At 39.1% G+C, this 23,693-nt stretch overlaps 1 protein-coding gene across 1 annotated transcript in view; it reads left to right on the top strand.

Moving 5' to 3' along the window:
* Positions 1-14,828: 14,828 nt before the first annotated feature.
* Positions 14,829-23,693, top strand: part of FGD3 (FYVE, RhoGEF and PH domain containing 3) — a gene marked incomplete at its 5' end in the record, with an annotated part of 43,969 nt that continues 35,104 nt past the window's right edge. Inside the window, 3 exons of the mRNA XM_081319064.1 lie at positions 14,829-14,833; positions 19,579-19,794; positions 21,803-22,391. Coding sequence (XP_081175190.1) covers positions 14,829-14,833; positions 19,579-19,794; positions 21,803-22,391 — 810 coding nt within the window. The remainder of the gene's footprint in view (positions 14,834-19,578; positions 19,795-21,802; positions 22,392-23,693) is intronic.

Raw genomic sequence — 23,693 nt, 5'->3', positions numbered from 1 at the left:
CACATTGTGTTGCTCAAATTGTACTGATGAATATGTACTGCAGGTTTCAAGTTCATTAATAGTGGCAACATTAACAATAGCAACTTTTTCTTACAACGCCTTTTTGCCAACTGAAGTGAAATGACAAATGTTAGAGAACACACCAGAACTTCTGGAGAACATCATTCTTGCCCTTATAATATTGGAAGTGTTAAATAGCGAGTTCTTTGGCACAGGAATGAAGACGCTGAACTGAGTACAGGGTAACTCATTGTTTATTTTGTGCTGGAACTGTACTGGGGAAATGCCTGTGACTAGCTGCAATATATAGTTTAGCCCCTAGGCGGCAGCCAATAGGTTTGAATCAACCATTGCTGCCTGAAGATAGCCAATTGCAGCACAGGAGACTTGTAGTCTGGGTTGCTGGATAGCCGTTAGCTGCTCCAGCAACCCACGTGGTATTTCACAAGAGCCCAGTACATAACAGGAGGCATTACTTTTCTTTCAACCTTCATAACCCAGAACAATTAATGATGGTGATTATAAGATTGGAAAATGAGAATCAGCACTATTAATACACTCATATAAGGAAATAATTACAGAGAATCTACAAAAGTGGATATTTATGAACTGTGCATATAAATGGATAAAACGGGAGCAAGGAAAAAACTGTTTAGATCCTGAAGATTGTTATAAAAATGCATATTGATAGACAGTCTTCTCTTAGTTGTCTCTTCAGATTTTAAATCTTCTGAACACCTGTCTAGTCAGTTTCATCTACAAAAAATGCATCTATGTACTACTTTTCCAAGTACAGAATTTCACTATGACATTAAGTCTGTAGCCTATAACATAAACAGCACCTAAAATACTTTGAAATCAGTTCCATAGTTAATTGAACATTTAGAAAACTTTTTTGTCTCCATTTTTTTCTTTTAGTAAGAACTGTTTGCAATGACACCTTCAGTGTATCTTTTTTTCTACATTTCTCATCCTTTGTGGACATTTTTCACATTCAGGATTTCAAGCCATTGGATCTGTCCTACTTTCTGTTTGAGCATCCAGTCCACTTGTCTGAAATTACTATACAGCTCTTTTCTACTACTAATATTATGATTAATATTATTAACATCAATACCCTGCGTATTATAAACAGAATGATAACATGGTTGCTTTCTCCTAAGGTTCCAATTACTTTTTTTCCTTCAACTGCCTAATTCTTTCTCTTTAGTGAGAATTAGTTTCAGGATCCCAGACCCCCTTGTTCCTTCACCCATCTTCTAACCAATGGTGTGAACAAAAGAGGGCAGGAATTTGTTGGACTTGGCAGAGTTAGATTTCCATCCACTGTCAGAGTAGCTGAAATCTCCTATTATCACTGTCACATGCTTCTTTGAGAATTTGGTCAACTGACATAGAAAGGCTTCGTCTGTATAATCTTTAGACATAGAAGTTATTTATAGTAGATAAAAACTGGAATTGGGATGGGATAGATATGCAAGGACAACACTTTTGGTGGAACTGCCCACAGAGTCACACAGATGTATGAACACATGCAAACAGCTGGTGATCGTCTCAAAAGCAGCCACAAAGACTTTCTAAAGGGCAAGGCTGCTTGAGGAAAGTTGCCTAACTAACGGTGACAAGCCTAATGAAGCCTCTTATTTGAATACTTCAGGTAGTATGCAGTATTTACACTCTCCCTCACACGCATACATTCTAAGGAGCTATGTGTGATGGGTTAAGTGAGAAACGTAATTCTGGACTGAACATGACCAACTCTTTGGTCCACTCTGCATTCTACAGATTCAGCAGGACTTTAACAAGAAGCCAAAAACCTTACAGAGCCTTGTGGATTTAATAAGAGTCTACTAATTTATAGAGTTAATCCACCTAACTATAGGTAGTCTTTGACATATAAATGTTTAAAGTTATGATTGACCCCCAAAACAATACAACCCAGATTCAAAGTTCCAAAGGCTGTGGTCATGTGACTACAATTTACATTTTTTTTAATGGAAACTGGTCTTTGCTTCCAGCAAAAACCACCCATGATGGACAATAGGTTTACAAAGGACTGCGGTATTTGCTTAACAACCATCACACAAAAAAATGTTGTAAAATCAGATCAATCACATAATGATCCACTTAATGACCCACACGATCTATGACCGTAATTTGGGGCTGAATTACAGTTGTTAGTGCTAAATTATACAACAAAGGAAAGTTTATAATCATTGTCTCCTCCTTAAAGGCCATTTTCTTCATGTCCCATTAAGAAAAAAGCATTTAGAGTGTGAATAGTTATATATGTTGGACTAATGACTTGTTTCCCCTTCATGGATTACTGCCTTGTTGTGGCGAAGGGGCTTGCGTAATTCAATGAAGCTATGAGCTATGCCATGCAGGGCCACCCAAGATGGACAGGTCATAGCAGAGAGTTCTGACAAAATGTGACCCACTGGAGAACGAAATGGCAACCCACTCCAGTATCTTTGCCATGAAAACCCTATGGACAAGTATCAAAAGGCAAAATGATATGACGCTGGAAGATGAGCCCCTCAGGTCGGAAGGCGTCCAATATGCTACTGGGGAAGAGCAGAGGGCTAGTACTAGTAGCGCCAGAAAGAATGAAGCGACTCGGCCAAAGCCGAAAGGACGCTCAGCTGTGGATGTGTCTGGTGGTGAAAGGAAAGTCCGATGCTGTAAAGATTTTTTCTCCATAGGAACCTGGAATGTAAGATCCATGAATCAAGGAAAGCTGGCCGTGGTCAAACAAGAGATGACAAGACTGAACATTGACATCTTAGGTATCAGCGAACTAAAATGGACAGGAATGGGTGAATTTAATTCAGATGACCATCAGGTATACTACTGCGGGCAAGAATCCCTCAGAAGAAATGGAGTAGCCTTCATAGTCAATAAAAGAGTAGGAAAAGCAATACTGGGATACAATCCTCAAAATGACAAAATGATCTCAGTTCGAATCCAAGGCAAACCATTCAATATTACAGTAGTCCAAGTCTATGCCCCAACCACCGGTGCTGAAGAGGATGAAATTGACCGGTTCTATGAAGCCCTACAGCACCTTATAGAACTAACACCAAAAAATGATGTCCTTATCATCATGGGGGATTGGAATGCTAAAGTAGGAAGCCAAAAGATAACCGGAAAAACAGGCAAGTTTGGCCTTGGAGTACCAAATGAAGCAGGGCACAGGTTGATAGAATTTTGTCAAGAGAATACGATGGCTCTACACATGGACATCACCAGACGGTCAACACAGAAATCAGATTGACTATGTGCTCTGCAGCCAAAGATCGAGAAGCTCTATACAGTCAGTAAAAACAAGACCAGGAGCTGACTGTGGCTCAGACCATGAGCTTCTCATTGCAAAGTTTAGGCTTAAACTGAAGAAAGCAGGGAAAAGCACTAGGCCACTCAGGTATGAATTAAATCATATCCCTGTTCAATATACAGTAGAGGTGACAAATAGATTTAAGGAATTAGATTTGATAGACAGAGTGCCTGAAGAACTATGGACAGAGGTTCACAACATTGTACAACAGGTAGCATCCAAAACCATCCCAAAGAAAAAGAAATGCAAGAAAGCAAAATGGCTGTCTGAGGAAGCTTTGCAAATAGCTGAGGAAAGGAGGAAAGCGAAAGGCAAGGGAGAAAAAGAAAGATACGCCCAATTGAATGCAGAATTCCAGAGAATAGCTAGAAGAGATAAGAATGTCTTCTTAAATGAACAGTGCAAAGAAATAGAAGAAAACAATAGAATAGGGAGGACCAGAGATCTTTTCAAGAAAATTGGAGAGATGAAGGGAACGTTTAATGCAAAAATGGGCACGATAAAGGACCAAAACGGCAGGGACCTAACAGAGGCAGAAGAGATTAAGAAGAGGTGGCAAAATTACACAGAAGAACTATACAAGAATGAGCTTAACGTCCCTGATAATCACAATGTGGTGGTCACTGACCTCGAGCCAGACATCCTAGAATGTGAAGTGAAGTGGGCCTTAGAAAAGCTGAGCAACAACAAAGCTAGTGGAGGTGACAGTATTCCAGCTGAGCTATTCAAAATCTTAAAAGATGATGCAGTAAAAGTGCTACACTCAATTTGCCAGCAAATTTGGAAAACTCAACAGTGGCCACAGGATTGGAAAAGATCAGTTTACATTCCAATTCCAAAGAGGCAGTGCCAAAGAATGTTCAAACTATCGCACCATTGCACTCATTTCTCATGCTAGTAAAGTTATGCTTAAAATCCTACAAGCTAGACTCCAGCAGTATGTGGATCGAGAACTACTAGAAGTACAGGCAGGATTTTGAAGAGGCAGAGGAACCAGAGGTCAAATTGCCAACATACGCTGGATCATGGAGAAAGGTAGAGAGTTCCAGAAAAACATCTACTTCTGCTTCATTGACTATGCTAAAGCCTTTGATTGTGTGGATCACAACAAACTGTGGCAAGTTCTTAAAGAGATGGGAGTACCAGACCATCTTATTTGTCTCTTGAGAAACCTATATGTGGGCCAAGAAGCAACAGTGAGAACTGGACACGGAAGCACTGATTGGTTCAAAATTGGGAAAGCAGTCCGGCAAGGCTGTACACTGTCGCCCTGCCTATTTAACTTATATGCAGAGCACATCATGAGAAAGGCAGGGCTAGATGAATCAAAAGTTGGAATTAAGATTGCCGGAAGAAATATCAACAACTTAAGATATGCAGATGATACCACTCTAATGGCAGAAAGTGAAGAAGAACTAAAAAGCCTCTTGTTGCAAGTGAAGAAGGAGAGTGCAAAAGTTGGCTTGAAACTAAACATTAAGAAAACTAAGATCATGGCATCCGGCCCTCTCACTTCCTGGCAAATAGTTGGGGAAGAAATGGAGGTAGTGACAGATTTTATTTTCCTGGGCTCCAAGATCACTGCAGATGGAGACTGTAGCCAAGAAATTAAAAGACGCTTGCTCCTTGGGAGGAAAGCCATGACAAATCTAGACAGCACACTAAAAAGCAGAGACATCACCCTGTCAACAAAAGTGCGTATAGTCAAGGCTATGGTCTTCCCAGTTGCAATGTATGGTAGTGAAAGTTGGACCATAAGAAAGGCCGAGCGCCAAAAAATTGAGGCCTTTGAGCTATGGTGCTGGAGAAGACTCCTGCGAGTCCCTTGGACTGCAAGGCGATCAAACCGGTCAGTCCTAGAGGAGATCAACCCTGACTGCTCTTTAGAAGGCCAGATCCTGAAGTTGAAACTCAAATACTTTGGCCATCTAATGAGAAGGAAGGACTCATTGGAGAAGAGCCTAATGCTGGGAAAGGTTGAGGGCAGTAGAAGAAGGGGACGACAGAGAATGAGGTGGCTGGATGGAGTAGACGTGATCTTAAATGGACTCAAGAAGATGGTGGAGGACAGGAAGGCCTGGAGGAACATTGTCCATAAGGTCGCGATGGGTCAGACATGACTTTGCAGCTAACAACAACAACAATGACTTGTTTAAACATGGTTAATATGGAAGGTCCCAATAACTCATCTTGTACAATCTTCTGTCCCAAGCCTAGAACTGCCTTTTTGCTGATACCTTCTAGTGACTTTGGTTTCTATTGCTTGAATTTTAATGATGGTATGAACATGAAGGCAATAAACAAGGCTATGGTATAGGGTCAACATCCTGTACCATGCTATGCAAAGGATTTTTGCTAACATAGATGCCAACAAAGGAGTTGGGCAAATGGAATTGGCACCAGAATCTCACAATTTATTAACCTTTATAATATGCTATGGTTGTTATGGGTCCTGCAAAATTTCATTTGGACTCCAGTTTTTCTAAGGCTTATCAAAAAGATGTGGAATTTTTTTACACGTCTTCTGGTGTTATCTGGACTATGGATGGCATCGTCCTCAATGCAGAAATTGTTAAAAGGCTCTGTGATAGATTGATGCAAGTGAGAGATTTCTTTAAAAAGAACTTAAACTAAACAAAAGCAAATGCCCCTTTGATTTTGATTTTTTTTTTGTACTATGGTAGATTGTTTCAGTTTAAGGAATTAAACATGATCCAAAGAAAGGAAAATATATTTTAGAAGCACAAAGTCCTGAAAATCTAGATTTGCTGCATTCTCTCCTAGATACTCAAGGCTATCTTATGAAATGTATTCCTAGCTATGCAAATATTTCAGAATAACCACAACTGCTGACTAACCAAGGAGACATTTGGCACTATTTAGAAGCAGCTGAATCTGCATGTTTATAACTTAAAGATGCTTTAACTAAGGATCCTAAGGAACCCATTATTATAATCTGAATGTACCAGCTTTTGTGGTGAGTGATCTTCATGCCTGTCCTGTGGGATTTGGTGCCATCTTGTTACAGGTTTTGGAAAAAAGATCACAGAAGCCTGTTTAATACTATATGTCAGCCATTCACGTTTTTCTCTCGAGCCGAATTCTGCCTAGCAAGATTCTTTGCTCATAAAACTTTGACATGCTGTCCAATCCAATAAATGGCCAGAAATAATTGTTCCCTGTGGCTGTTTAATCATGCAGCTGCCAAATTTTCTGTCCATGATGATTAGGATGAATGAATTGTTTTACCTGAACACAAAATGTGCCAGTTGTTAGAATTAATTCATAAGAAGTTTAAAGAAATAGTGTGAATCAAAGAGATTCTGCTTGCTAAGTTTTACTTGCATAATATGGATGATACACATGTAGAATATTTTCTCAAGAACTGTGCTGCTTATATGCAAACTCAATCTTTTTATTTCGATTGGCTATAATGCTCTCTCCCAGTCATTGGGCCAACTTTTTGGCCCTCTGCAGGGCTCTGGATGATGAAGCACTAGAAAAAAAAGCCTACAGCCCTATTGGGAAACAGACAAAGAATGAACCTGACTGAACAGAAATAAAAGCTCATCTTAGGGATTGTATTGTGGTGAAGAGAATGGCAAAATGTAATTATTTTTCCACTCTTTATCACATCCATAGATAATAATCCAGCAGCCCTGTTTAAGATGACTTAGTTTTTGTAGGAGGTGGACAAGTCACAGGATCATTTGCAGGACTGCTATAACGAATATTCTGGCTATCTAGTGGATAAAGTGGCTTGGATCATTTCAGAGTTGGGCTCTGATAGGAGAGGTCCCATCAAGGTGACTGAGGCAACATCTTGTGAGGTTAGCTAATGTTGTGTAGTGAGTTCTTTGGAGGCAGGAAGCGAGACGGGAGGTTTCAAACAGGAACATTGCTTTATTGAGGCAAACAGGAACAGAACTGAATCAGAGGCTTCTGCGCAGCTACTTATATGGTTGGCCACTAGATGGCGGCCAATAGGTTTAAAGGAACCCATTCCCACCCCAAATCATCCAATGGTCTTCTTGAAGACTGCATGTCTGGCTAGTCAGCGACCGTTACACAGACACCTCAATTGAGCAACCTTAAGCAGCATTCAAAAGACAAGTGAAAGCAGTTCAAGTAAAATCCCAATAAAGGTAAAGGTAAAGGTTCCCCCGCACATGCGTGCTAGTCGTTTCCGACTCTAGGGGCCAGTGCTCATCTCCGTTTCAAAGCCGAAGAGCCAACGCTTGTCCGAGGACGTCTCCGTGGTCATGTGGCCGGCATGACTAGACGCCAAAGGCGCACGGAACGCTGTTACCTTCCCACCGTAGTGGTCCCTATTTTTCTACTTGCATTTTTACGTGCTTTCGAACTGCTAGGTTGGCAGAAGCTGGGACGAGTAACAGGTGCTCACTCTGTTACGCGGCACTCGGGATTCGACCCACCAAACTGCCGACCTTCTGATCGACAAGCTCAGCGTCCTAACCCACTGAGCCACCGCGTCCCTTAAAATCCCAATACCTTAGAGCTAAAATGAAACTTAACCTGCTACTCCTAAGGAAATGGCCATTGTGACTGTGAGCTTGATCATGCATCTATTAAATTGTTGCTTTTTCTGGCTGATGCTGCCTAGGAACATGTAGTAATGTCAACCTCCTTAAAAGAGGTGGTAGTTCTCTTTGCCTTGAAAGTCGCAGTGCTGCACATTTTAAGAAGCTGAACTCAACAGTCTAGATAACAGTTGACTGGTATTTAAACTTCCCCTTTTTAGGGAATGTTGTTGAGAAAGTCTTGAGCTGCACTTCACAGGGACCCAGAGGAAACTTTAATCAGATCATTTTCAGTTGGGTTTCAGAATGAGTTACAATATTGAGACTACAGTTAACATGTTTGCTAATAATCTCTAGTAAGATTGTGACTGGGATGATGCAAGTGTCCTAGTTTTTAGTTGCTCTATAGTTTCTGATACCACTGATCATTGCATCAAGTGGATCCAGTATTCTCTGATTTGCATTTGTTTTTGTTTCAGTTTTTCACTGTATTACCTGACTGCTTTTTTTCTTTTCTTTTCTGGTCATTGACTTAAATAAAGGAATCTATCCTATTGAACTGCCTATGAAGATTAGAAGCTGGAAGTGCTTTTTATGGTGGTTCTCTTCTTTTCTCTGTGTATGGTTCTAGGAATATTGATGGAAAGAAGGGGGGATCCAGCCAAAACCATTTGCCATGTGGGATAACGAAGGCTCTTGTGTTTCTGTGTAACATCTAAATGAGACTGCTAGATGAGTTCATCTATCAGTTCAGGATCCAGTATCATCAGTATGCTGTTGATACCCAGACCTGCCAAGTGATGGAGTCAAGATCTTGACCCAGTGTCTAGATAGTAGAGGAGTGAACAGGGAGGGAGAGAGTCAAAATCAGCCCTATGAAGACTAAACTTCTGTTGCTATTTTGGTTACACGGTCTTGAAGAATTTTCACTTTGAGTCTTAGGATAGCACTTCCCCATTCAGTACTGCGTGATCTGGAGGTGTTCTTAAATTTGTACATCCTGCTCAAAGAGAAGTAATAGAAAGTAATATACAATTCTTTGTATAGGTCCATCTTGTGCACCAGAAGCACTCATTCCTGCATTGGGAAACTTTCTTGAGGTCAGCTATGACTTGAGAACCACACATGTGAAGACACTTGGAAGTAGGAACTGGATCACTATATAGTGCCAATAAAGGTAATGGGCATACCATGTTATACCCATGCAACATGTCTGCTTTGTGAGTTGCACTGCTTGCCAGTTAGCTTCAAGGTGCTGATTACCACGTATAAAATCATTCATGGCATAAGGCCTGCTACCTGATGGACTGGCATTGTTTGCATAATGAGAGAAGACCAGCATCTCTTGGTCTCATTGATTAAACCAGGGGTCTCCAACCTTTCTGGGCTCAGGGACCAGAGCAGCTTCAAAATTGGAGCATGCGTGAATGGGGCCATGCACACTGGTGCAGCACTAGTGGCTCCGTTCATGCATGCAGCATGCACTAGTGCTGTGCGCATGCGTGAATGGCCGTGCACCCCGTTGCAGCTAGCAGCTCATATGCACAAATAGGCTGCGTAATTCACCCAGGTTAGCAGTCCCATTCGTACATGTGCAAATGGGCCACGGACACCCACACCATCCTAGCGTTCTCATTCGTGCCCACACGGATGCATAAATGGGGCCACGGGAACTTGTGAGATTGGGGGGAATGTGCACCCACGCGTGCATGCACTGGACAGCCATTTCTGCGGCCTGCTGGCCAAGAGCCCGCTGCCCAGAACCGGGCCACGGCCCATAGGTTGGGGACCCCTGGATTAAACAATGTCACTGATTGGATCCAGGATATGTGTTTTCTCTGTTGTTGCACCTGCCCTCTGGAAAAGTTTCCCCTAGAGATCCATATGGTTCCCATACTGACCTCATTTAAAAGGTCATTAAAACATGGCCTTGGATTAGGGTGTGTGGTGAGCCTCTTATAGGACAGTGTATATTAAGCTGGACATTTATTCTTTTTTGGATGTGCATTTCCTTTGTTATATTTTTGTACAGTTTTTATTCTAAGCTGCTCAGAGTCAAAATTGGACATCATATCCATAGTTCTCCTTACTAGTTAGAATAGAATAGAGCTGGAAGGGACCTTGGAGGTCTTCTAGTCCAGCTCCCTGCTCAAGCAGGAGAACTTATACGATCTCAGACAAGTGACTGTCTAGTTTCTTCTTGAGAATCTCCAGTGATGGAGCGCCCATAATTTCTGGAGGCAAGCTGTTCCACTGGTTAATTGTCCTCACTGTCAGGAAGTTTCTCCTTAATTCCAGGTTGCTTCTCTCTTTGATCAGTTCCCAACCATTGTTTCTTGTCATTCCCTCTGGTGCTCTGGTGAACAACATGATCCCCCTCTTCCTTGTGGCAGCCCCTCAGATATTGGAATACTGCTATCATGTCTCCCATATGTCTTCTTTTCTTTAGGCTAGCCAAACCGAAGTCCTGCAGCCGTTCTTCGTATGTATTACTATTGTAAGAGTAACAGGAATATACAGGGTTTTCATCATTATTTTAAAATAAAAACCTTCAGGTTGCACTCAGTGAAGGAAGGAATTGGGAAAAAAGTATTAACTAAAGTATTAACTAAAATAATATTGTTCTATTCCACACAGAATTCCAAGGTGGGTGATGCACCAATTAGAGAGTAGCATCAGAAACACCAGGACCAAATGAACGATAATATTAATATCATAAAGTTAAATTTTACCTTTTAAAAATTGGGGATAGTTTACGTTGCTAACAATCTGACTGGTGATAAAGTTCAGCCAACATATAAAAATATCCATTATGTTGTTATTTGTGTGTAGGGGAATGTTTCTGATTCTTTCTTTGGTTAGCTAACCCCCAAATGGTACTGTTTTAATTAGAAATTTCAAGGATCTTAGAATGTTCCATCTCAACCGGAATTCAGTAAGGGGGTTGTCCTTTTAAATTGTTGCAGATTGTGATTTAATGTTTAGAGGGGGGAAATTCTTAATAGGAAAATAAATTTGAAAGTAGAACCTGTTACGCAGCATTTCAAACAAGGGCTAGACAGCCAACTCTCAAGAATGTCTTACTTTAGTTGCCTGGCAGAGATTTAGTGGCTTTAAAGGTTTCTTCTAAATCTGTGATTCTGTTAGTAATCCAAACCAATATGGTGGTGTATTTCTGATTTAATATAACTGTTATATAGTTTCTGATTTAAATATATTGCTGTTTTAACTGACATTTGAATTGTTATTTTATGTTGTGTGCCTATTTGTTGCTTTCCACGTTGTCTTTGACTGTTAAGACTGCAGGCCTATGGCAGGGATTTTCCTTGCTTCTGTACTAAAACTTGTATGTTTTAAATACTATACCTTTGTAAATAAGTAATAAATAGCAATGTGTATGCAGATAGTGCACAAAAAATAGGTATGAGGAGGTTGATTTTTTTTAATATAATGTTGCTTGCTTTTAGTTTTCACTTAAAATGTAGGTGGTGGCTCATGAAAAGGAAGTGGTTTAATATAAATAACTGGAAGTCAGTGAATTCTGCCTTACACTTTTAAAAGCAACATTTAAGCTGCTCATGAATAGACAAATACAATTTAATGTAACAAAACCTCTTGTATACAAGGCATATTCAACATAGTGTCTTCCCAACACACTGATTTAGGAAGGAAGGATGATCATAGTGTACAGTATATACATAGTATACAGTTTTATTCTGATATTCCCACATGGATAGCACATACATTTAGAATTGTTTTGGACATCATAAGTTTCCCATATTTTAGAGATCATACTAGGAAAATAAGTACTCTTTGCATAGGCTTTCACTTCTGTAGCTTCTAATGAGTAAATACTGCAATCAACATGGCATGGCTAGTAATGCATTATATAGTAATTTAAATATTCCACTTTTCTGAGTGTGTTAGTACATACCATGTCAGTCTTAGGTGGTTGTATATGGCAATAGTATGCTGATTGCTGGGGTTCTATAGAATAACAATAATAACAAGGTACAATAGTGTTGAAATAAAATTGAAATAAATTGCCATGTGGTTGTGCTTGTAGGTTACTGACTCAGCCTTCCATCCTTCCGAGGTAGGTAAAATGAGGAGCCAGATTGTTGGGGGCAATAAGCTGACTTTGTAATAATGCCGCTTGGGGGGGTGGTGTAAAAGCCCTAACAAGCAGGCATATACATAGAATGAAGGCTATTGCTAAGCACATTGATTTGTGCTTCTTAGATTGTAAGCCACCCTGAGTCTTCGGAGAAGGGCGGGATATAAATGGGATTAAAAAAATGTATCAAAACAGGCCATTAGTATTCTGACCACCAGGCTGGATTGTTCTATGAGGCATAAGTGTGGCTAAAGCTGGTACTATCTGTATTATAAAAAACATCATAAGAAAGCCTCAAGGCGACCTATGATTGATGGTGGAGGTCTTTGCAACTATCTGGTGGCAACTATGGAAAGTGTAAGATTGTGATTTGCAATGTAAGCGACATACATAATAGTGTACATTAACTGACATAGATTTGAAATGAAAAAAAAAAAGCTTTGTAGTCTGTAAAGCCAAAAAAGGGAAAGGTGGATTGTTCTTATATACTTGAGTTCACACAAAAACTGATCTTGAAAATCAATAAAATATAACCCTGCCCTGCCATCCATATTAAGTGCCTAACTCAGTTCTTAAAGTATCGTTAATAAACAGATGTATGAAAAAAAACTCTGTTTTGATTACCTTCTAAAACACTCTTAAGGATGGTATTTCTGAGAATAAACTCTTTCTCCAGGATGGAACTTAAGTTGAAAAGCAAGTGCCCTTCTTTCCTTCTCAGTTCTCACATGGGGTACCTATTGTCAACATCATCATCATGAAAAACATCAGATAAGTAGTTTTGCCTGAAGTAAGCAGTCCTGCACTTTGAACAATCAGCTCCTTGAATTATACTCAGATGTCTATTCAGTGTCTACAAACCAGTGTTAAATGGTAGTGGAGATTCTAACTTGCCATAGGATGGCTCTGCATATTGCAAAAAATGTGGCTTCCATGCAGTCTTTGAAGCAATCCCATACAGAGTACGGAGATAGAGGAAGATGGAAATGAAGGTATAGGTGTTAAATATGAAAGGAAGGGCTGAACTATACATGAGAAAGTATGAATTGGTGTCACATGAATTGGTGTCATCTCTTGTCTTATGTTAGCAATTCATACGTTGGTGAAAGTTACATATTACCTTTCAGTGAATGGTGAAATGTTGAGCTTCCTAATAGAGCAAAAAAAAAAAAAGATGACTCAGACGTATGTGGCATTACAGTGATCGGAAACATGAAGAAAGATGCTCAATAGAATGATGAAGTGACGAAAGTTTGTGACTGAGGTAAAAATATGTGTAGGAAAATGATTGCTACCAAAAAAAGTAGAGAATAGAATAGAATAGAATAGCAAATGTAAAGGAATTTACTCATCCTGGGAATGAAAAGAAATGTTTCTAAAATATTGCAGAATATAAACAGATGGAGATTTTTGTGTTAGCAAATAAATGATTGCCATGTTACACTGTGGTGGCACAGTGGTTAGAATGCAGTATTGCAGGCAAACTCTGCCCACAGCCAGGAGTTCAATCCTGACCAGCTCAAAGGTTGACTCAGGTTCCATCCTTCTGAGGTCAGGAAAATGAGGACTGAGATTGTTAGGGGCAATATGCTGACTGTGTAAACTGCCAGAGAGTGCTATAAAGCACTATGGGATGATATATAAGTCTAAGTGCTATTGCTATTGCTATCTTCCCCATGAAACTAAGACTCCAAAAGAGAAGTAATGGCAACAATAAGACTCCATTGCATACTAGTCAATGGTAAATGAGTCCATCTTTGAACAAATGGGAAAAACAAATAAACACATAAATGAGGCCAGGGCTCATATACCCAGTTTCCAAGATTCAACAAGAACAACAACAATAATAATCATAATCATGATGATGTTGGAAGGAACCTTGGAGGTCATCTAGTCCAACCCCCTGCTCAGGCAGAAAACCCTATACCAGTGATGGCGAACCTTTTAGAGACCGAGTGCCCAAACTGCAACCCAAAACCCACTTATGTATTGTCGGGTACTGGGTGGGCGTGGTCCATTGGGTGGGCATGGCTGTGGTGGTAATGGCAGACTGCATGGGACTAAAAAGTTCAATCAATCCAACTTTGCGAGATCCTTTTTCCCCCCCTAGAGAAGTTGAAATTGATTGATTGAACCTTTTTTTTTTTGCACAAGGCAGCAGAGGCCTAAAGCGAAAAGGTTTTATAAAACCCAGCTGAAGGCCTAGGACTGGGGTGACGGCACACATGCCCACAGAGAGGGCTCTGCGTGCCACCTGTGGCACGCGTGCCATAGGTTCGCCCTATACCATTTTAGACAAATGGTTGTCCAGGCTCTTCTTAAAAACTTCCAGTGTTGGAGCATTCACAGCTTCTGGAGGCAGGTTGTTCCACTGATTAATTGTTCTGTCAGGAAATATCTCCTTAGAAAGGAGAACCTAACATGTAATTCTGTAACCTAACCCATGCAAATAAAGCAAATTGTAGGGCTGTCCAACCCCCATGCAGCACAAGTCATTCACTCTTTAAAGAAATAGCACATTTTCCTAATATCGTGCAGCTGCTGTCGTGAAGCCCTGGGAAAAGAAGTATTTGGCTTAAGAAGTTACCAGCAGGTACATGACCATGCATGTATTGGGGAAGAAAAAAAACATTGTTTTTCCATTCAGAACTGAAGTGTGGACAAGTTTAATCTATAGCCCTATCAATTATTATTTCAGTATCACTCTTAATATTGGCTCAACGGTTGAATCAAAATTTCAAAATAAAAATTAAACCATAGTTCATTATTTTATTACAGGTTGTCCTGCTTTTCCAATCAATGGTCACATTAAGTCAAGAACAGTCCTGGAAACATGTGGTGAGTTGAAACACAGTGAAAGAAAATCCCAACTGGCTAAGAAATATCTGTTAAGACCCCAAGGTTTGTATCTGTGTCCTTCTTTATTAATGTGATTTTTATGTCATGTTTAAAAATACATACGCCGAAAGATGCAGTTACTTTCATCCATTGGGTGTTTTATGGAGTTGCACAAACAAGATAATATAGATGTATCAAATGATTGCAACTAAAGTTCATTATGGTATTATAATTATATAGGGAGAATAGGTTTTGCTGGGGATTTTGGCTTCTTTTAGGAAGTTAATTATGATTACTTTCTCCAGTGCCTTTTTCCTACTGTTAGCTTAACTATGTAGGAGAACTTAATTCCGATTCATTAAAATCTGTAGCTTCTAGGCGTTTGCAAATGCATGTGAGTAATATGATCTCTGAATCTAAGGTAGTCAGTAAACAAAACAGAATAAATTATATGTTAGGCATGGAAATCCTGTCATATAAATTTATTTAATTAATTTATGTTAGTGTCCAGATAAAAATGACTTTATGCAGCCTAAAGAAGAGAAAAATCATATACCTCAAAACAAAACAAATAATAACCAAGGACTGTCATTTTTTTTTCATAAAACATCTAAAAAGAATATCTCAGAGTAAGAACCACTTAACCTCTGGCCCAACCCGAACAAAAATAGTACATTACAGAAGTCCAGAATGTATCTGGGCTGTTTGGATTGGCCACTGCTTTGACAGATCTGATATGGCAAGCAAAATTTATAGAAGGTAGAAAATATCCAAATAACACAGCTCTATCGCCTTAAAGATGACATCCAGCACCCTAAATTTCACTCTGAAGCCTATTAGGAGCAAATGCAGCTTGCAAAGTAGTGGTGGATCCTATTTATAAGACAAGCCAGTAACTACCCATGCTGTTGTATTCTGAACCAGTGGCAGCTTCTGAGGGATCTTCAAGGGCAGATCCATAAATCCATAAATCATATTACAATCATTCAAATGGGAGATGAATATATTTATCATTTCTGGAATCTGGAAAAAAAGACAATGTAGAAACATACAAGCAATCTACTGTAAGTAAATAACGCCTTTGAACTGTAGGGAATGTGAACTAGGAAACTCTTGGTGCTTACTGAGAACCCAATAGAGGTTTACTGTACTTGTAACAATACTGGGAAAGATTGTTTGTTTCAGAAAGTGATTGAAGGGCTAATGAACCTTAGGAGGTAACTCTATTTAATGGACCTTGACTTCAGTTGCAGGAGGCAAAATATGCTTATACAGGTAATCCTCGGTTAACAGCCACTTGTTCAGGGATTGTTCAAAGTTACAACAGTACTGAATGAGTGGTACTTACAACTTGAAGTGTCCAACAGTCCTAGTACTCCTGTGGTCATTTGAAGGTTGCAAGCCACTGTAGTAAGCAGTTTGTACTCTCAGCACTTTTTACTTCAAGGAGCTCAGCTACAGGGCTCACCACGGTCATTTCCATACCCTCTGCCACCCAGCAGCAACCATCTCGCATTTTTATTGTGCCTTGACAGCCACCCACACATCCTCATGCACTCTTCCTCTCCCAATAGCAGCCTTCCCTCTCCATTGTACTTGTGCCAGCCACTTGTGCATCATCCTCCACAGCACCAGCTGAGCACCTGCCTGTTTAAGAGCTGCCAGGAACTTGCAACTTCCTGCCTGCCCCATTGACTTGCTTATTGGAAGCTGGCAGAAAGATGTGAGGAGGTTCTCACTTAACAGCCTTCAGTTGTTGCATAATAATGACAGTGGGAAGTGTTGGGATTGCCATTGTTAAGCAATCCGGTCATGTGACATGGTACTTTATAATTACATCATTTAGGAATGTGAATTTTAGTCCCAGTTGCTACTGTAACCTGAGGATTACCTTCTGATAATGTGTAAAATTCCATTTCCATTTAACACATGCATCAAATAAGGTAAAGGTAAAGGTTCCCACGCAAATGCGTGCTAGTCATTTATTTATTTATTTATTTATTTATTTTAATCCCAATTTCCAACTCTAGGGGCTGTGCTCATCTCTGTTTCAAAGCCAAAGAGCCAGCGCTTGTCTGAGGACGTCTCCGTGGTCATGTGGCTGGCATGACTAGATGCCAAAGGCGCACAGAACGCTGTTACCTTCCCACCATAGTGGTCCCTCTTTTTCTACTTGCATTTTTATGTGCTTTCGAACTGCTAGGTTGGCAGAAGCTGGGACGAGTAAGAGGCGCTCACTCTGCTACGCGGCACTCGGGATTCGACCTGCCAAACTGCCGACCTTCTGATTGACAAGCTCAGCATCCTAACCCACTGAGCCACCGCGTCCCGCATGCATCAAATACCCATGTGTAAAATCTCATTCATATTTAATGGATGTTCTGTTTTAATGAATGCCCCTTCCCTCCTTTAAATTAAGCTAAACATTTCATTTCTTCCCATAATCCCTCATTTAATAGGTACCACTGTATAATGTAAGAATAGTCTTCCAGAAAAATAGAATCTATTCCCCAAACAACATGGCTTCCCAAATTAAAATTAGTATACTCTCATGATTTCGGATTATTTCTTGGGATGGGGAAGTCAGCCATTGGGTGAGAAATTCCTTTAAATATGTGTATTTCTGTTTTGATGCAAATATGTTCCGCAAAACCATATTTAGATCAAAACTTTCCAGAATTGTTTCAGTAAATGGCAAAAGCAAACAAAATTTAGCAAGAAAATAGGCTGCTAATACTTCAGCAATGTGCATTTAGGTAAGGAGACAGAGCAAGACTGCACTGATTATATCTGTCACTGTTTCTCTAAAAACTTACTGTACTTTCATTCTTAGTTACTTTTTCCTGGTGGAACTGTTATGTACTGGGCTCATAAGTAATACTACGTGGGTTGTTGGAGCAGCTAATGGCTCTCCAGCAACCCAGACTACAGTCTCCAGCGCTATAATTGGCTATCCCTAGGTGGCAATGGTTGCTTCAAACCTATTGGCTGCCACCTAGGGGCTAGACTATATATTACGGCTAGTTGCAGCCATTTGCCAGTACAGTTTCTACACGAAATAAACTATGAGTTTCCCTGTACTCAGTTACCTCGTCTTCATTCCTGCGCCAAAGAACCCACGACATAACAGAACTATGAGTCCCTATGAATATCTCTGTGTTCTGAGCAGACCACTAGGACACAAAAATACATAACGATGTGTAAACAGTGTATTTTAATGTTATCATTTGGGTTCCAATGAAATCTCTGTATCTGACTTAAAGATCAGTCCAGCTCAGCTTGGCCTTGGAACCCATCAGCTAAACACTTTGATTTTCAGTCCAAGCGACTTCTCTCATTAGTGAGGGACTTTGATGGGCTGAGGACTTGTTCAGTTTCTCCACATTGCTGGGAATTTAAACTGTTGATCCTAGTACCCGTTTGGTTCTCATGTTTAGGCTTCAACTCTAATTATCCAGTAAACTCTTCTTGCTTTTAGCCTTATTGAATTCCTAATAACCTGTTGGATTTCGAACTCTGACCTCAGAGAGACCCTGACAGTAATTTCTATTGACAAAGATTGCCATTTTCAACCACACGTATTGTAAAGACCTTGGTACTTTGGGCGATGACTTAACGAGAAGTATTTCTCATTCTAATATTCTGTCTGCTTTCTCACTAGCTTTTGTTTCTATTATTTTGCTTTTTTTAAAATAATTCTAATATCTTTTCTTATTGCCCCTTTTTTCTGTAAATAGCTTAAGTTCAAAAACAAGTCTGTTGTTTTCTAAATTTAAATTCTGAATCCCTGTATAGTTCACTTATGTTGCCCTTGTGAAGTGAAATATAATTTGACAAGATCACATAAAAGCAGGGCATGATTTCTCTTATGTCTCACTTGCACAGCATATAGCATTCTAAAATTTTGAATGCTTAGCATTTTTTCCCACTGAGCAGGTCAAACCTGAATATACACAGGTATTGCAGAGGCAAATAATTGCCATTAATTCTCCTATGTCACTTTTTCTGTTTCTAGTTGAAGGTTCAGTTAAAGTTGCTTTCAGCTATATGGAACAATGAAAACACATGACCTTGTTGCTAGGGGTTACTGCTTGGAGGCTTTGAAAAAGCACTACTTGCTTGGAAGCAGGGTGAGAATTTCACATGGTTTGCTGTGTTTTGAAAAAGACCCACACAGTGGGACTGAAGTGCACATATGTGCTTCATTGTTCTATTCTCCCCCCTCAAGAACAAGCAGCAGTACATGGCAAGTGTTTTTGTCACAGTAATGTGTTCAAGACTGCAACAAAAGAGGAAGGATATTTAGCATATTGTACTATAAAGGGTTGGGGGAAGGGTAAAGGAGAAATGATGGGCTGTTCTTAATTTGCTTTTTGAGGTTCCAGAAGAATGAACATGAGAGGATAAAAAAAAAATCTTTGAACGATTCCATGGCTTTAATATAATCATATTCAGAGTGTTGGGTCACCACTTCTTCAAATGTTCAGCCCTGCATTAACAAGCATTCTAGAAGTTTTGCTAACTGCAATGTCTTTGCACACTGTATATCCTGTTTAGCAACCAGGAAGTGGTCACACTTGTTCTGTCAGACTTGGAAGATACTAGCTTAACATGAACTCATACCATTTCACTTAAAACCAGTGTGCTTGTATTTGAAAATAACCTAATGTTACATGGTTTCAACTGTCGAAAAAGAACAGTCTTTCCAGTTTTTCTAGGAGCACTCGACTTTTGTTCTTTATTAGCTTGAAAGATGAAAAAGACTCTACTTTTGATTTTGGATTTTTAGTACCTCCAAAACCTGTTCATCTTCAGCCTGCTGGACAGGAGAAGATTCCTCCAGCACCATCTAGGCCTTTGCCAGCAGATCCAAAGTCTTCAAGAACTGAAGTGCCTGAAGGAGAAGCCACACATGCCTCAGCAGATATAAGCAGGCTTATTGAAAAATTTGAAGGGATAAGGTAAGAGGAGTTGGTTAATTTTCCTGTTGGAGTCTCTTCATTTAAAGAATTTGGTAAAAATAAGCTACAATGGGGTAGCTGAGGCATACAGTCTCAAATACAGAAAATGGTAGTGATTTTATTGTAGTAGTGATAGTTATTATAATAGTTACTAAATTGGGCCATTTTAAGCCTGAAACCTCATAATCAATGGAGGCTTTTAAAAAACTGTGGAATACTTCTTTTCATATAAATAAAATGATTAGTTTTAAAATTGTTAATATATAATGGGTTGTAATATTGATGAGTGGCCAACCAAGAATCCATGATAATAAATATATTTCTATAGTTTGTTTCTGTTTGATCTTGTTTTAATGTAATTTGCTTGAACTCCATGGTTAGGCAGGGCTTTTTTTTCCTATAAAGAACACTTATTTAAGAATTGACATACTTGTCAGAAATCTGAGAAGTCACGAATATGTTTATATTATAAATGCCTAGGAAGCAGAGTTTTTTTATGATAACGTTATCTGTAGATGCTGGGTTTTGTTTTTGGAAGCTAAAAATACATAGTCTAATAGCTAATTCCACCGAATGCATTGACTTCCTCAATATAGTTCTCTTAAATCTATAAAAAGCCAAATTTGTGGCATTTATTTGTTCCTTATAAAAACTGAAAAGTGTTTAAATATATTTTTATAAATATTTATGGCAGCTTATATGATTATCCATTCAGCTATTCTAAAAAAGTTATAGTGTTTCTTAGCTACATTAATTCAAGGCAAAGAATGGGCCCAGTGCTCTTCAACATCTTCATCAATGATTTAGATGAGGGGATAGATGGGGAACTCATCAAATTTGCAGACGATACCAAGCTGGCAGGAATAGCCAATACTCCAGAAGACAGGCTTAAGATACAGGAGGATCTGGACAGACTTGAACACTGGGTGCTACCTAACAAAATGAAATTCAGTGGTGAAAAAAGTAAGGTTCTACATTTAGGCAAGAAAAACCAAATGTACAGGTATAGTATAGGGGCTACCTTGCTCAATAATAGTAACTGTGAGAGGGATCTCAGAGTCCTAGTGGACAGTCATTTAAATATGAGCCAGCAGTGTGCTGCAGCTGCCAAAAAAGCCAACACAGTGCTAGGCTGCATTAACAGAGGGATAGAATCAAGATCACATGAAGTATTAATACCACTTTACAATGCCTTGGTAAGGCCACACTTGGAATACTACATCCAGTTTTGTTTACCACGATGTAAAAAAGATGTTGAGACTCTGGAAAGAGTACAGAGAAGAGCCACAAAGATGATTAGAGGTCTGGAGGCTAAAACATATAAGGAACGGCTGCTGGAATTGGGTATGTCTAGTCTAATGAAGAGAAGGACTACGGGTGACATGGTAGCAGTGTTCCAATATCTCAGGGGCTGCCACAAAGAAGAGGGAGACAAGCTATTCTCCAAAGCACCTGAAAGCAGGACAAGAAGCAACAGATAGAAACTAGTCAAGGAGAGAAGCAACCTAGAACTAAGGAGAAACTTCCTGACAGTTTGAACAATTAACCAGTGGAACAACCTGCCTCCAGAAGCTGTGAATGCTCCAACACTGGAAGTTTTTAAGAAGAGCCTGGACAGCCATTTGTCTGAAATGGTATAGGGTTTCCTGCCTGAGCAGGGGGTTGGACTAGATGACCTCCAAGGTCCCTTCCAACTTTACTATTATGATTATGAATGAGGCTTAGAAAGACAACCAAATATATTTTGGTGCTGAAGTAGAAATTTCAGATTCTGTAGTTACATTGGTTTAACCAGCCCACTGAAAATTTGCTTCAGTAATAATTTAGTAATAGACCTCTTTTCCCAATCCAAAATTAGAGGTGGTCCTGGAAACTTAAATCTCTGGTAGCAGAATCTGTGATAGAGTAAAGATTACCTCAATTATTACTTCTTCACAGTCAACGAGTTCATATTGAGGTCCTAAAATCTGTCGTGTCCATGACCTTGAAATTTTGTTTTTATTTTCAGGCAACCCACACATGTTGGTCAAAGAAATCAGATTAATTTAGTTTTTAAGATGGAACAAGAACCAGATCCTTCTAAACAGCATTGCCCAATTGTCTATGATTTGGTGGCTTCCAGCACTTCAACAAATGAAAATGAAGAGATGGATGAGAGTGGGCCTAACATCTTGTGTAGTCCTGGAGTGTCTAATACAGACCTAATGAAAATCAAAGAACTAAACATAGATGACACCACAAACACTGAGGATTGTACTAATGCCTCCCTCAGCAAAGCATGTGTGGCAATACACAGCCATAAGGACACATCTGTTGAGATGAACAGCAATGGCAAAATCCCTAACAGGGATAGTGGAATAGACAGCCCTTCTTGTAATGTAGCGGGAGAGAATTTTCCAAATGAGGAAGCTACAGAACAGAAAAAAACAACAGGAACTGGGGTTCTAGCTGAAATGGATAAAAAACCTGTCCTGTTTTCTGCCGGGGAACAGAAGAGAGACTCTGCTCAGGATGAAGATAGTGATATTGACGAAGGAAGTAGTGAAGAGCCAGAAATAGCAGAAGTCTCTAAGCTGGACTGTATAGATGTTAACAAGGTATATTTTTTAACTTTTGCATTGCTGTTACAATACTATGCTGTGTGGGACTTTTACTTTTAGCACATTCTAGTATGCATAAAGTTGCATTATACTGTCATACACAGTGTATGGACTTAGCCCAGTACTTCTTACTACTTGGCTACTTGTAGAGTTTGTCTTTTTTATGCAAAGCATAGTTCTTGATACCACATTATTAACTTTCTTTACTAATTCCAGCTGGTATTTTTTGCACATTCTGTGTATAAGTGGTTTTTAGAAATAAAATAAGTATCATTGACAGCACATGTAAGCAAACATACATAAAAGTAGACTATTAATCAAATGCATTCTTGTGTAAAAATAATACATTTTAAAATTTAAGGAAAAGAAAGACTTTAACAAATTATTTGCTGGATGCTTTCTTTTGTTTTCTCTGCTATCTAATCTTTCTTTTATAACTGAATGATGGTGGATCAATTTCCTTTTTATTTATTTTTTTCAAATAGTTCTAAATTCCTTTTCGGTATTTGTTTCCTGACTGGTGTTTTAGGTGTTTTAAAGTTCCCCCAAAGGGTAAGAACTAAGATGTTCAGAAACTGGCTACAAAGAGAGCTTGTAGCAACCATTAGAACATCCAAATATCTAATAGAAAGGGCAAAGTCAGATGGATGAAAATTGTACCTGACTTCAATATTTACAAAATAGTCCAGAAAAATGGCTGCATTTACTATCATTTTAGCATGAGTATTAATTTGGCCTTAAAGACATAACATATTTTTCCATCAAAGAGACAGTATTATAACTAATTCATGAGCATTAGTTTATGGAGTAGGTGTTTCTGTTTTCATATACACCATCTTTTATACCAATCAGCTTATGAATATGACTCAGAAGGCCTATAAACATTGTTTTTGATGTTATGGCAACCAAGGTAGTGTATGTAATATCTAGTGCAATTAAGGCAAAAATTGGAAACTATTCTAAACATTACAGGCTCAGAATGTGTGTTCTTGTTTTGAAACTCTAATACATGGATAGAATAATTTATAATACAAAGAACGTTATGGTGGCAAATCCTTAATTTGCAATTATAACATCAGTCATGTCTTTTTAGTAATAGCTTGTATTGCATTATCTGAATTATACTTAAGGTAATACTATCCTTAGCATCAGAATTGTTTATTGTTGTTATTTAACTATACTCACCTAAATATATGTGGCAATGCACATAAAATGTTGACTGATTTTATTTCAATTTATATGGCTACCCATTTCAAATCCATGATTCTGGGTAGCTAACAATAATTTAAAACACCAAAC

The sequence above is a fragment of the Vipera berus genome (genome assembly GCF_964194415.1).
Source record: "Vipera berus genome assembly, chromosome: 2".
In the NCBI taxonomy this organism is placed as follows: domain Eukaryota; kingdom Metazoa; phylum Chordata; class Lepidosauria; order Squamata; family Viperidae; genus Vipera; species Vipera berus.
The sequence above is the reverse complement of the archived record's forward strand: the minus strand, read 5'-3'. Positions and strand labels throughout refer to the sequence as shown.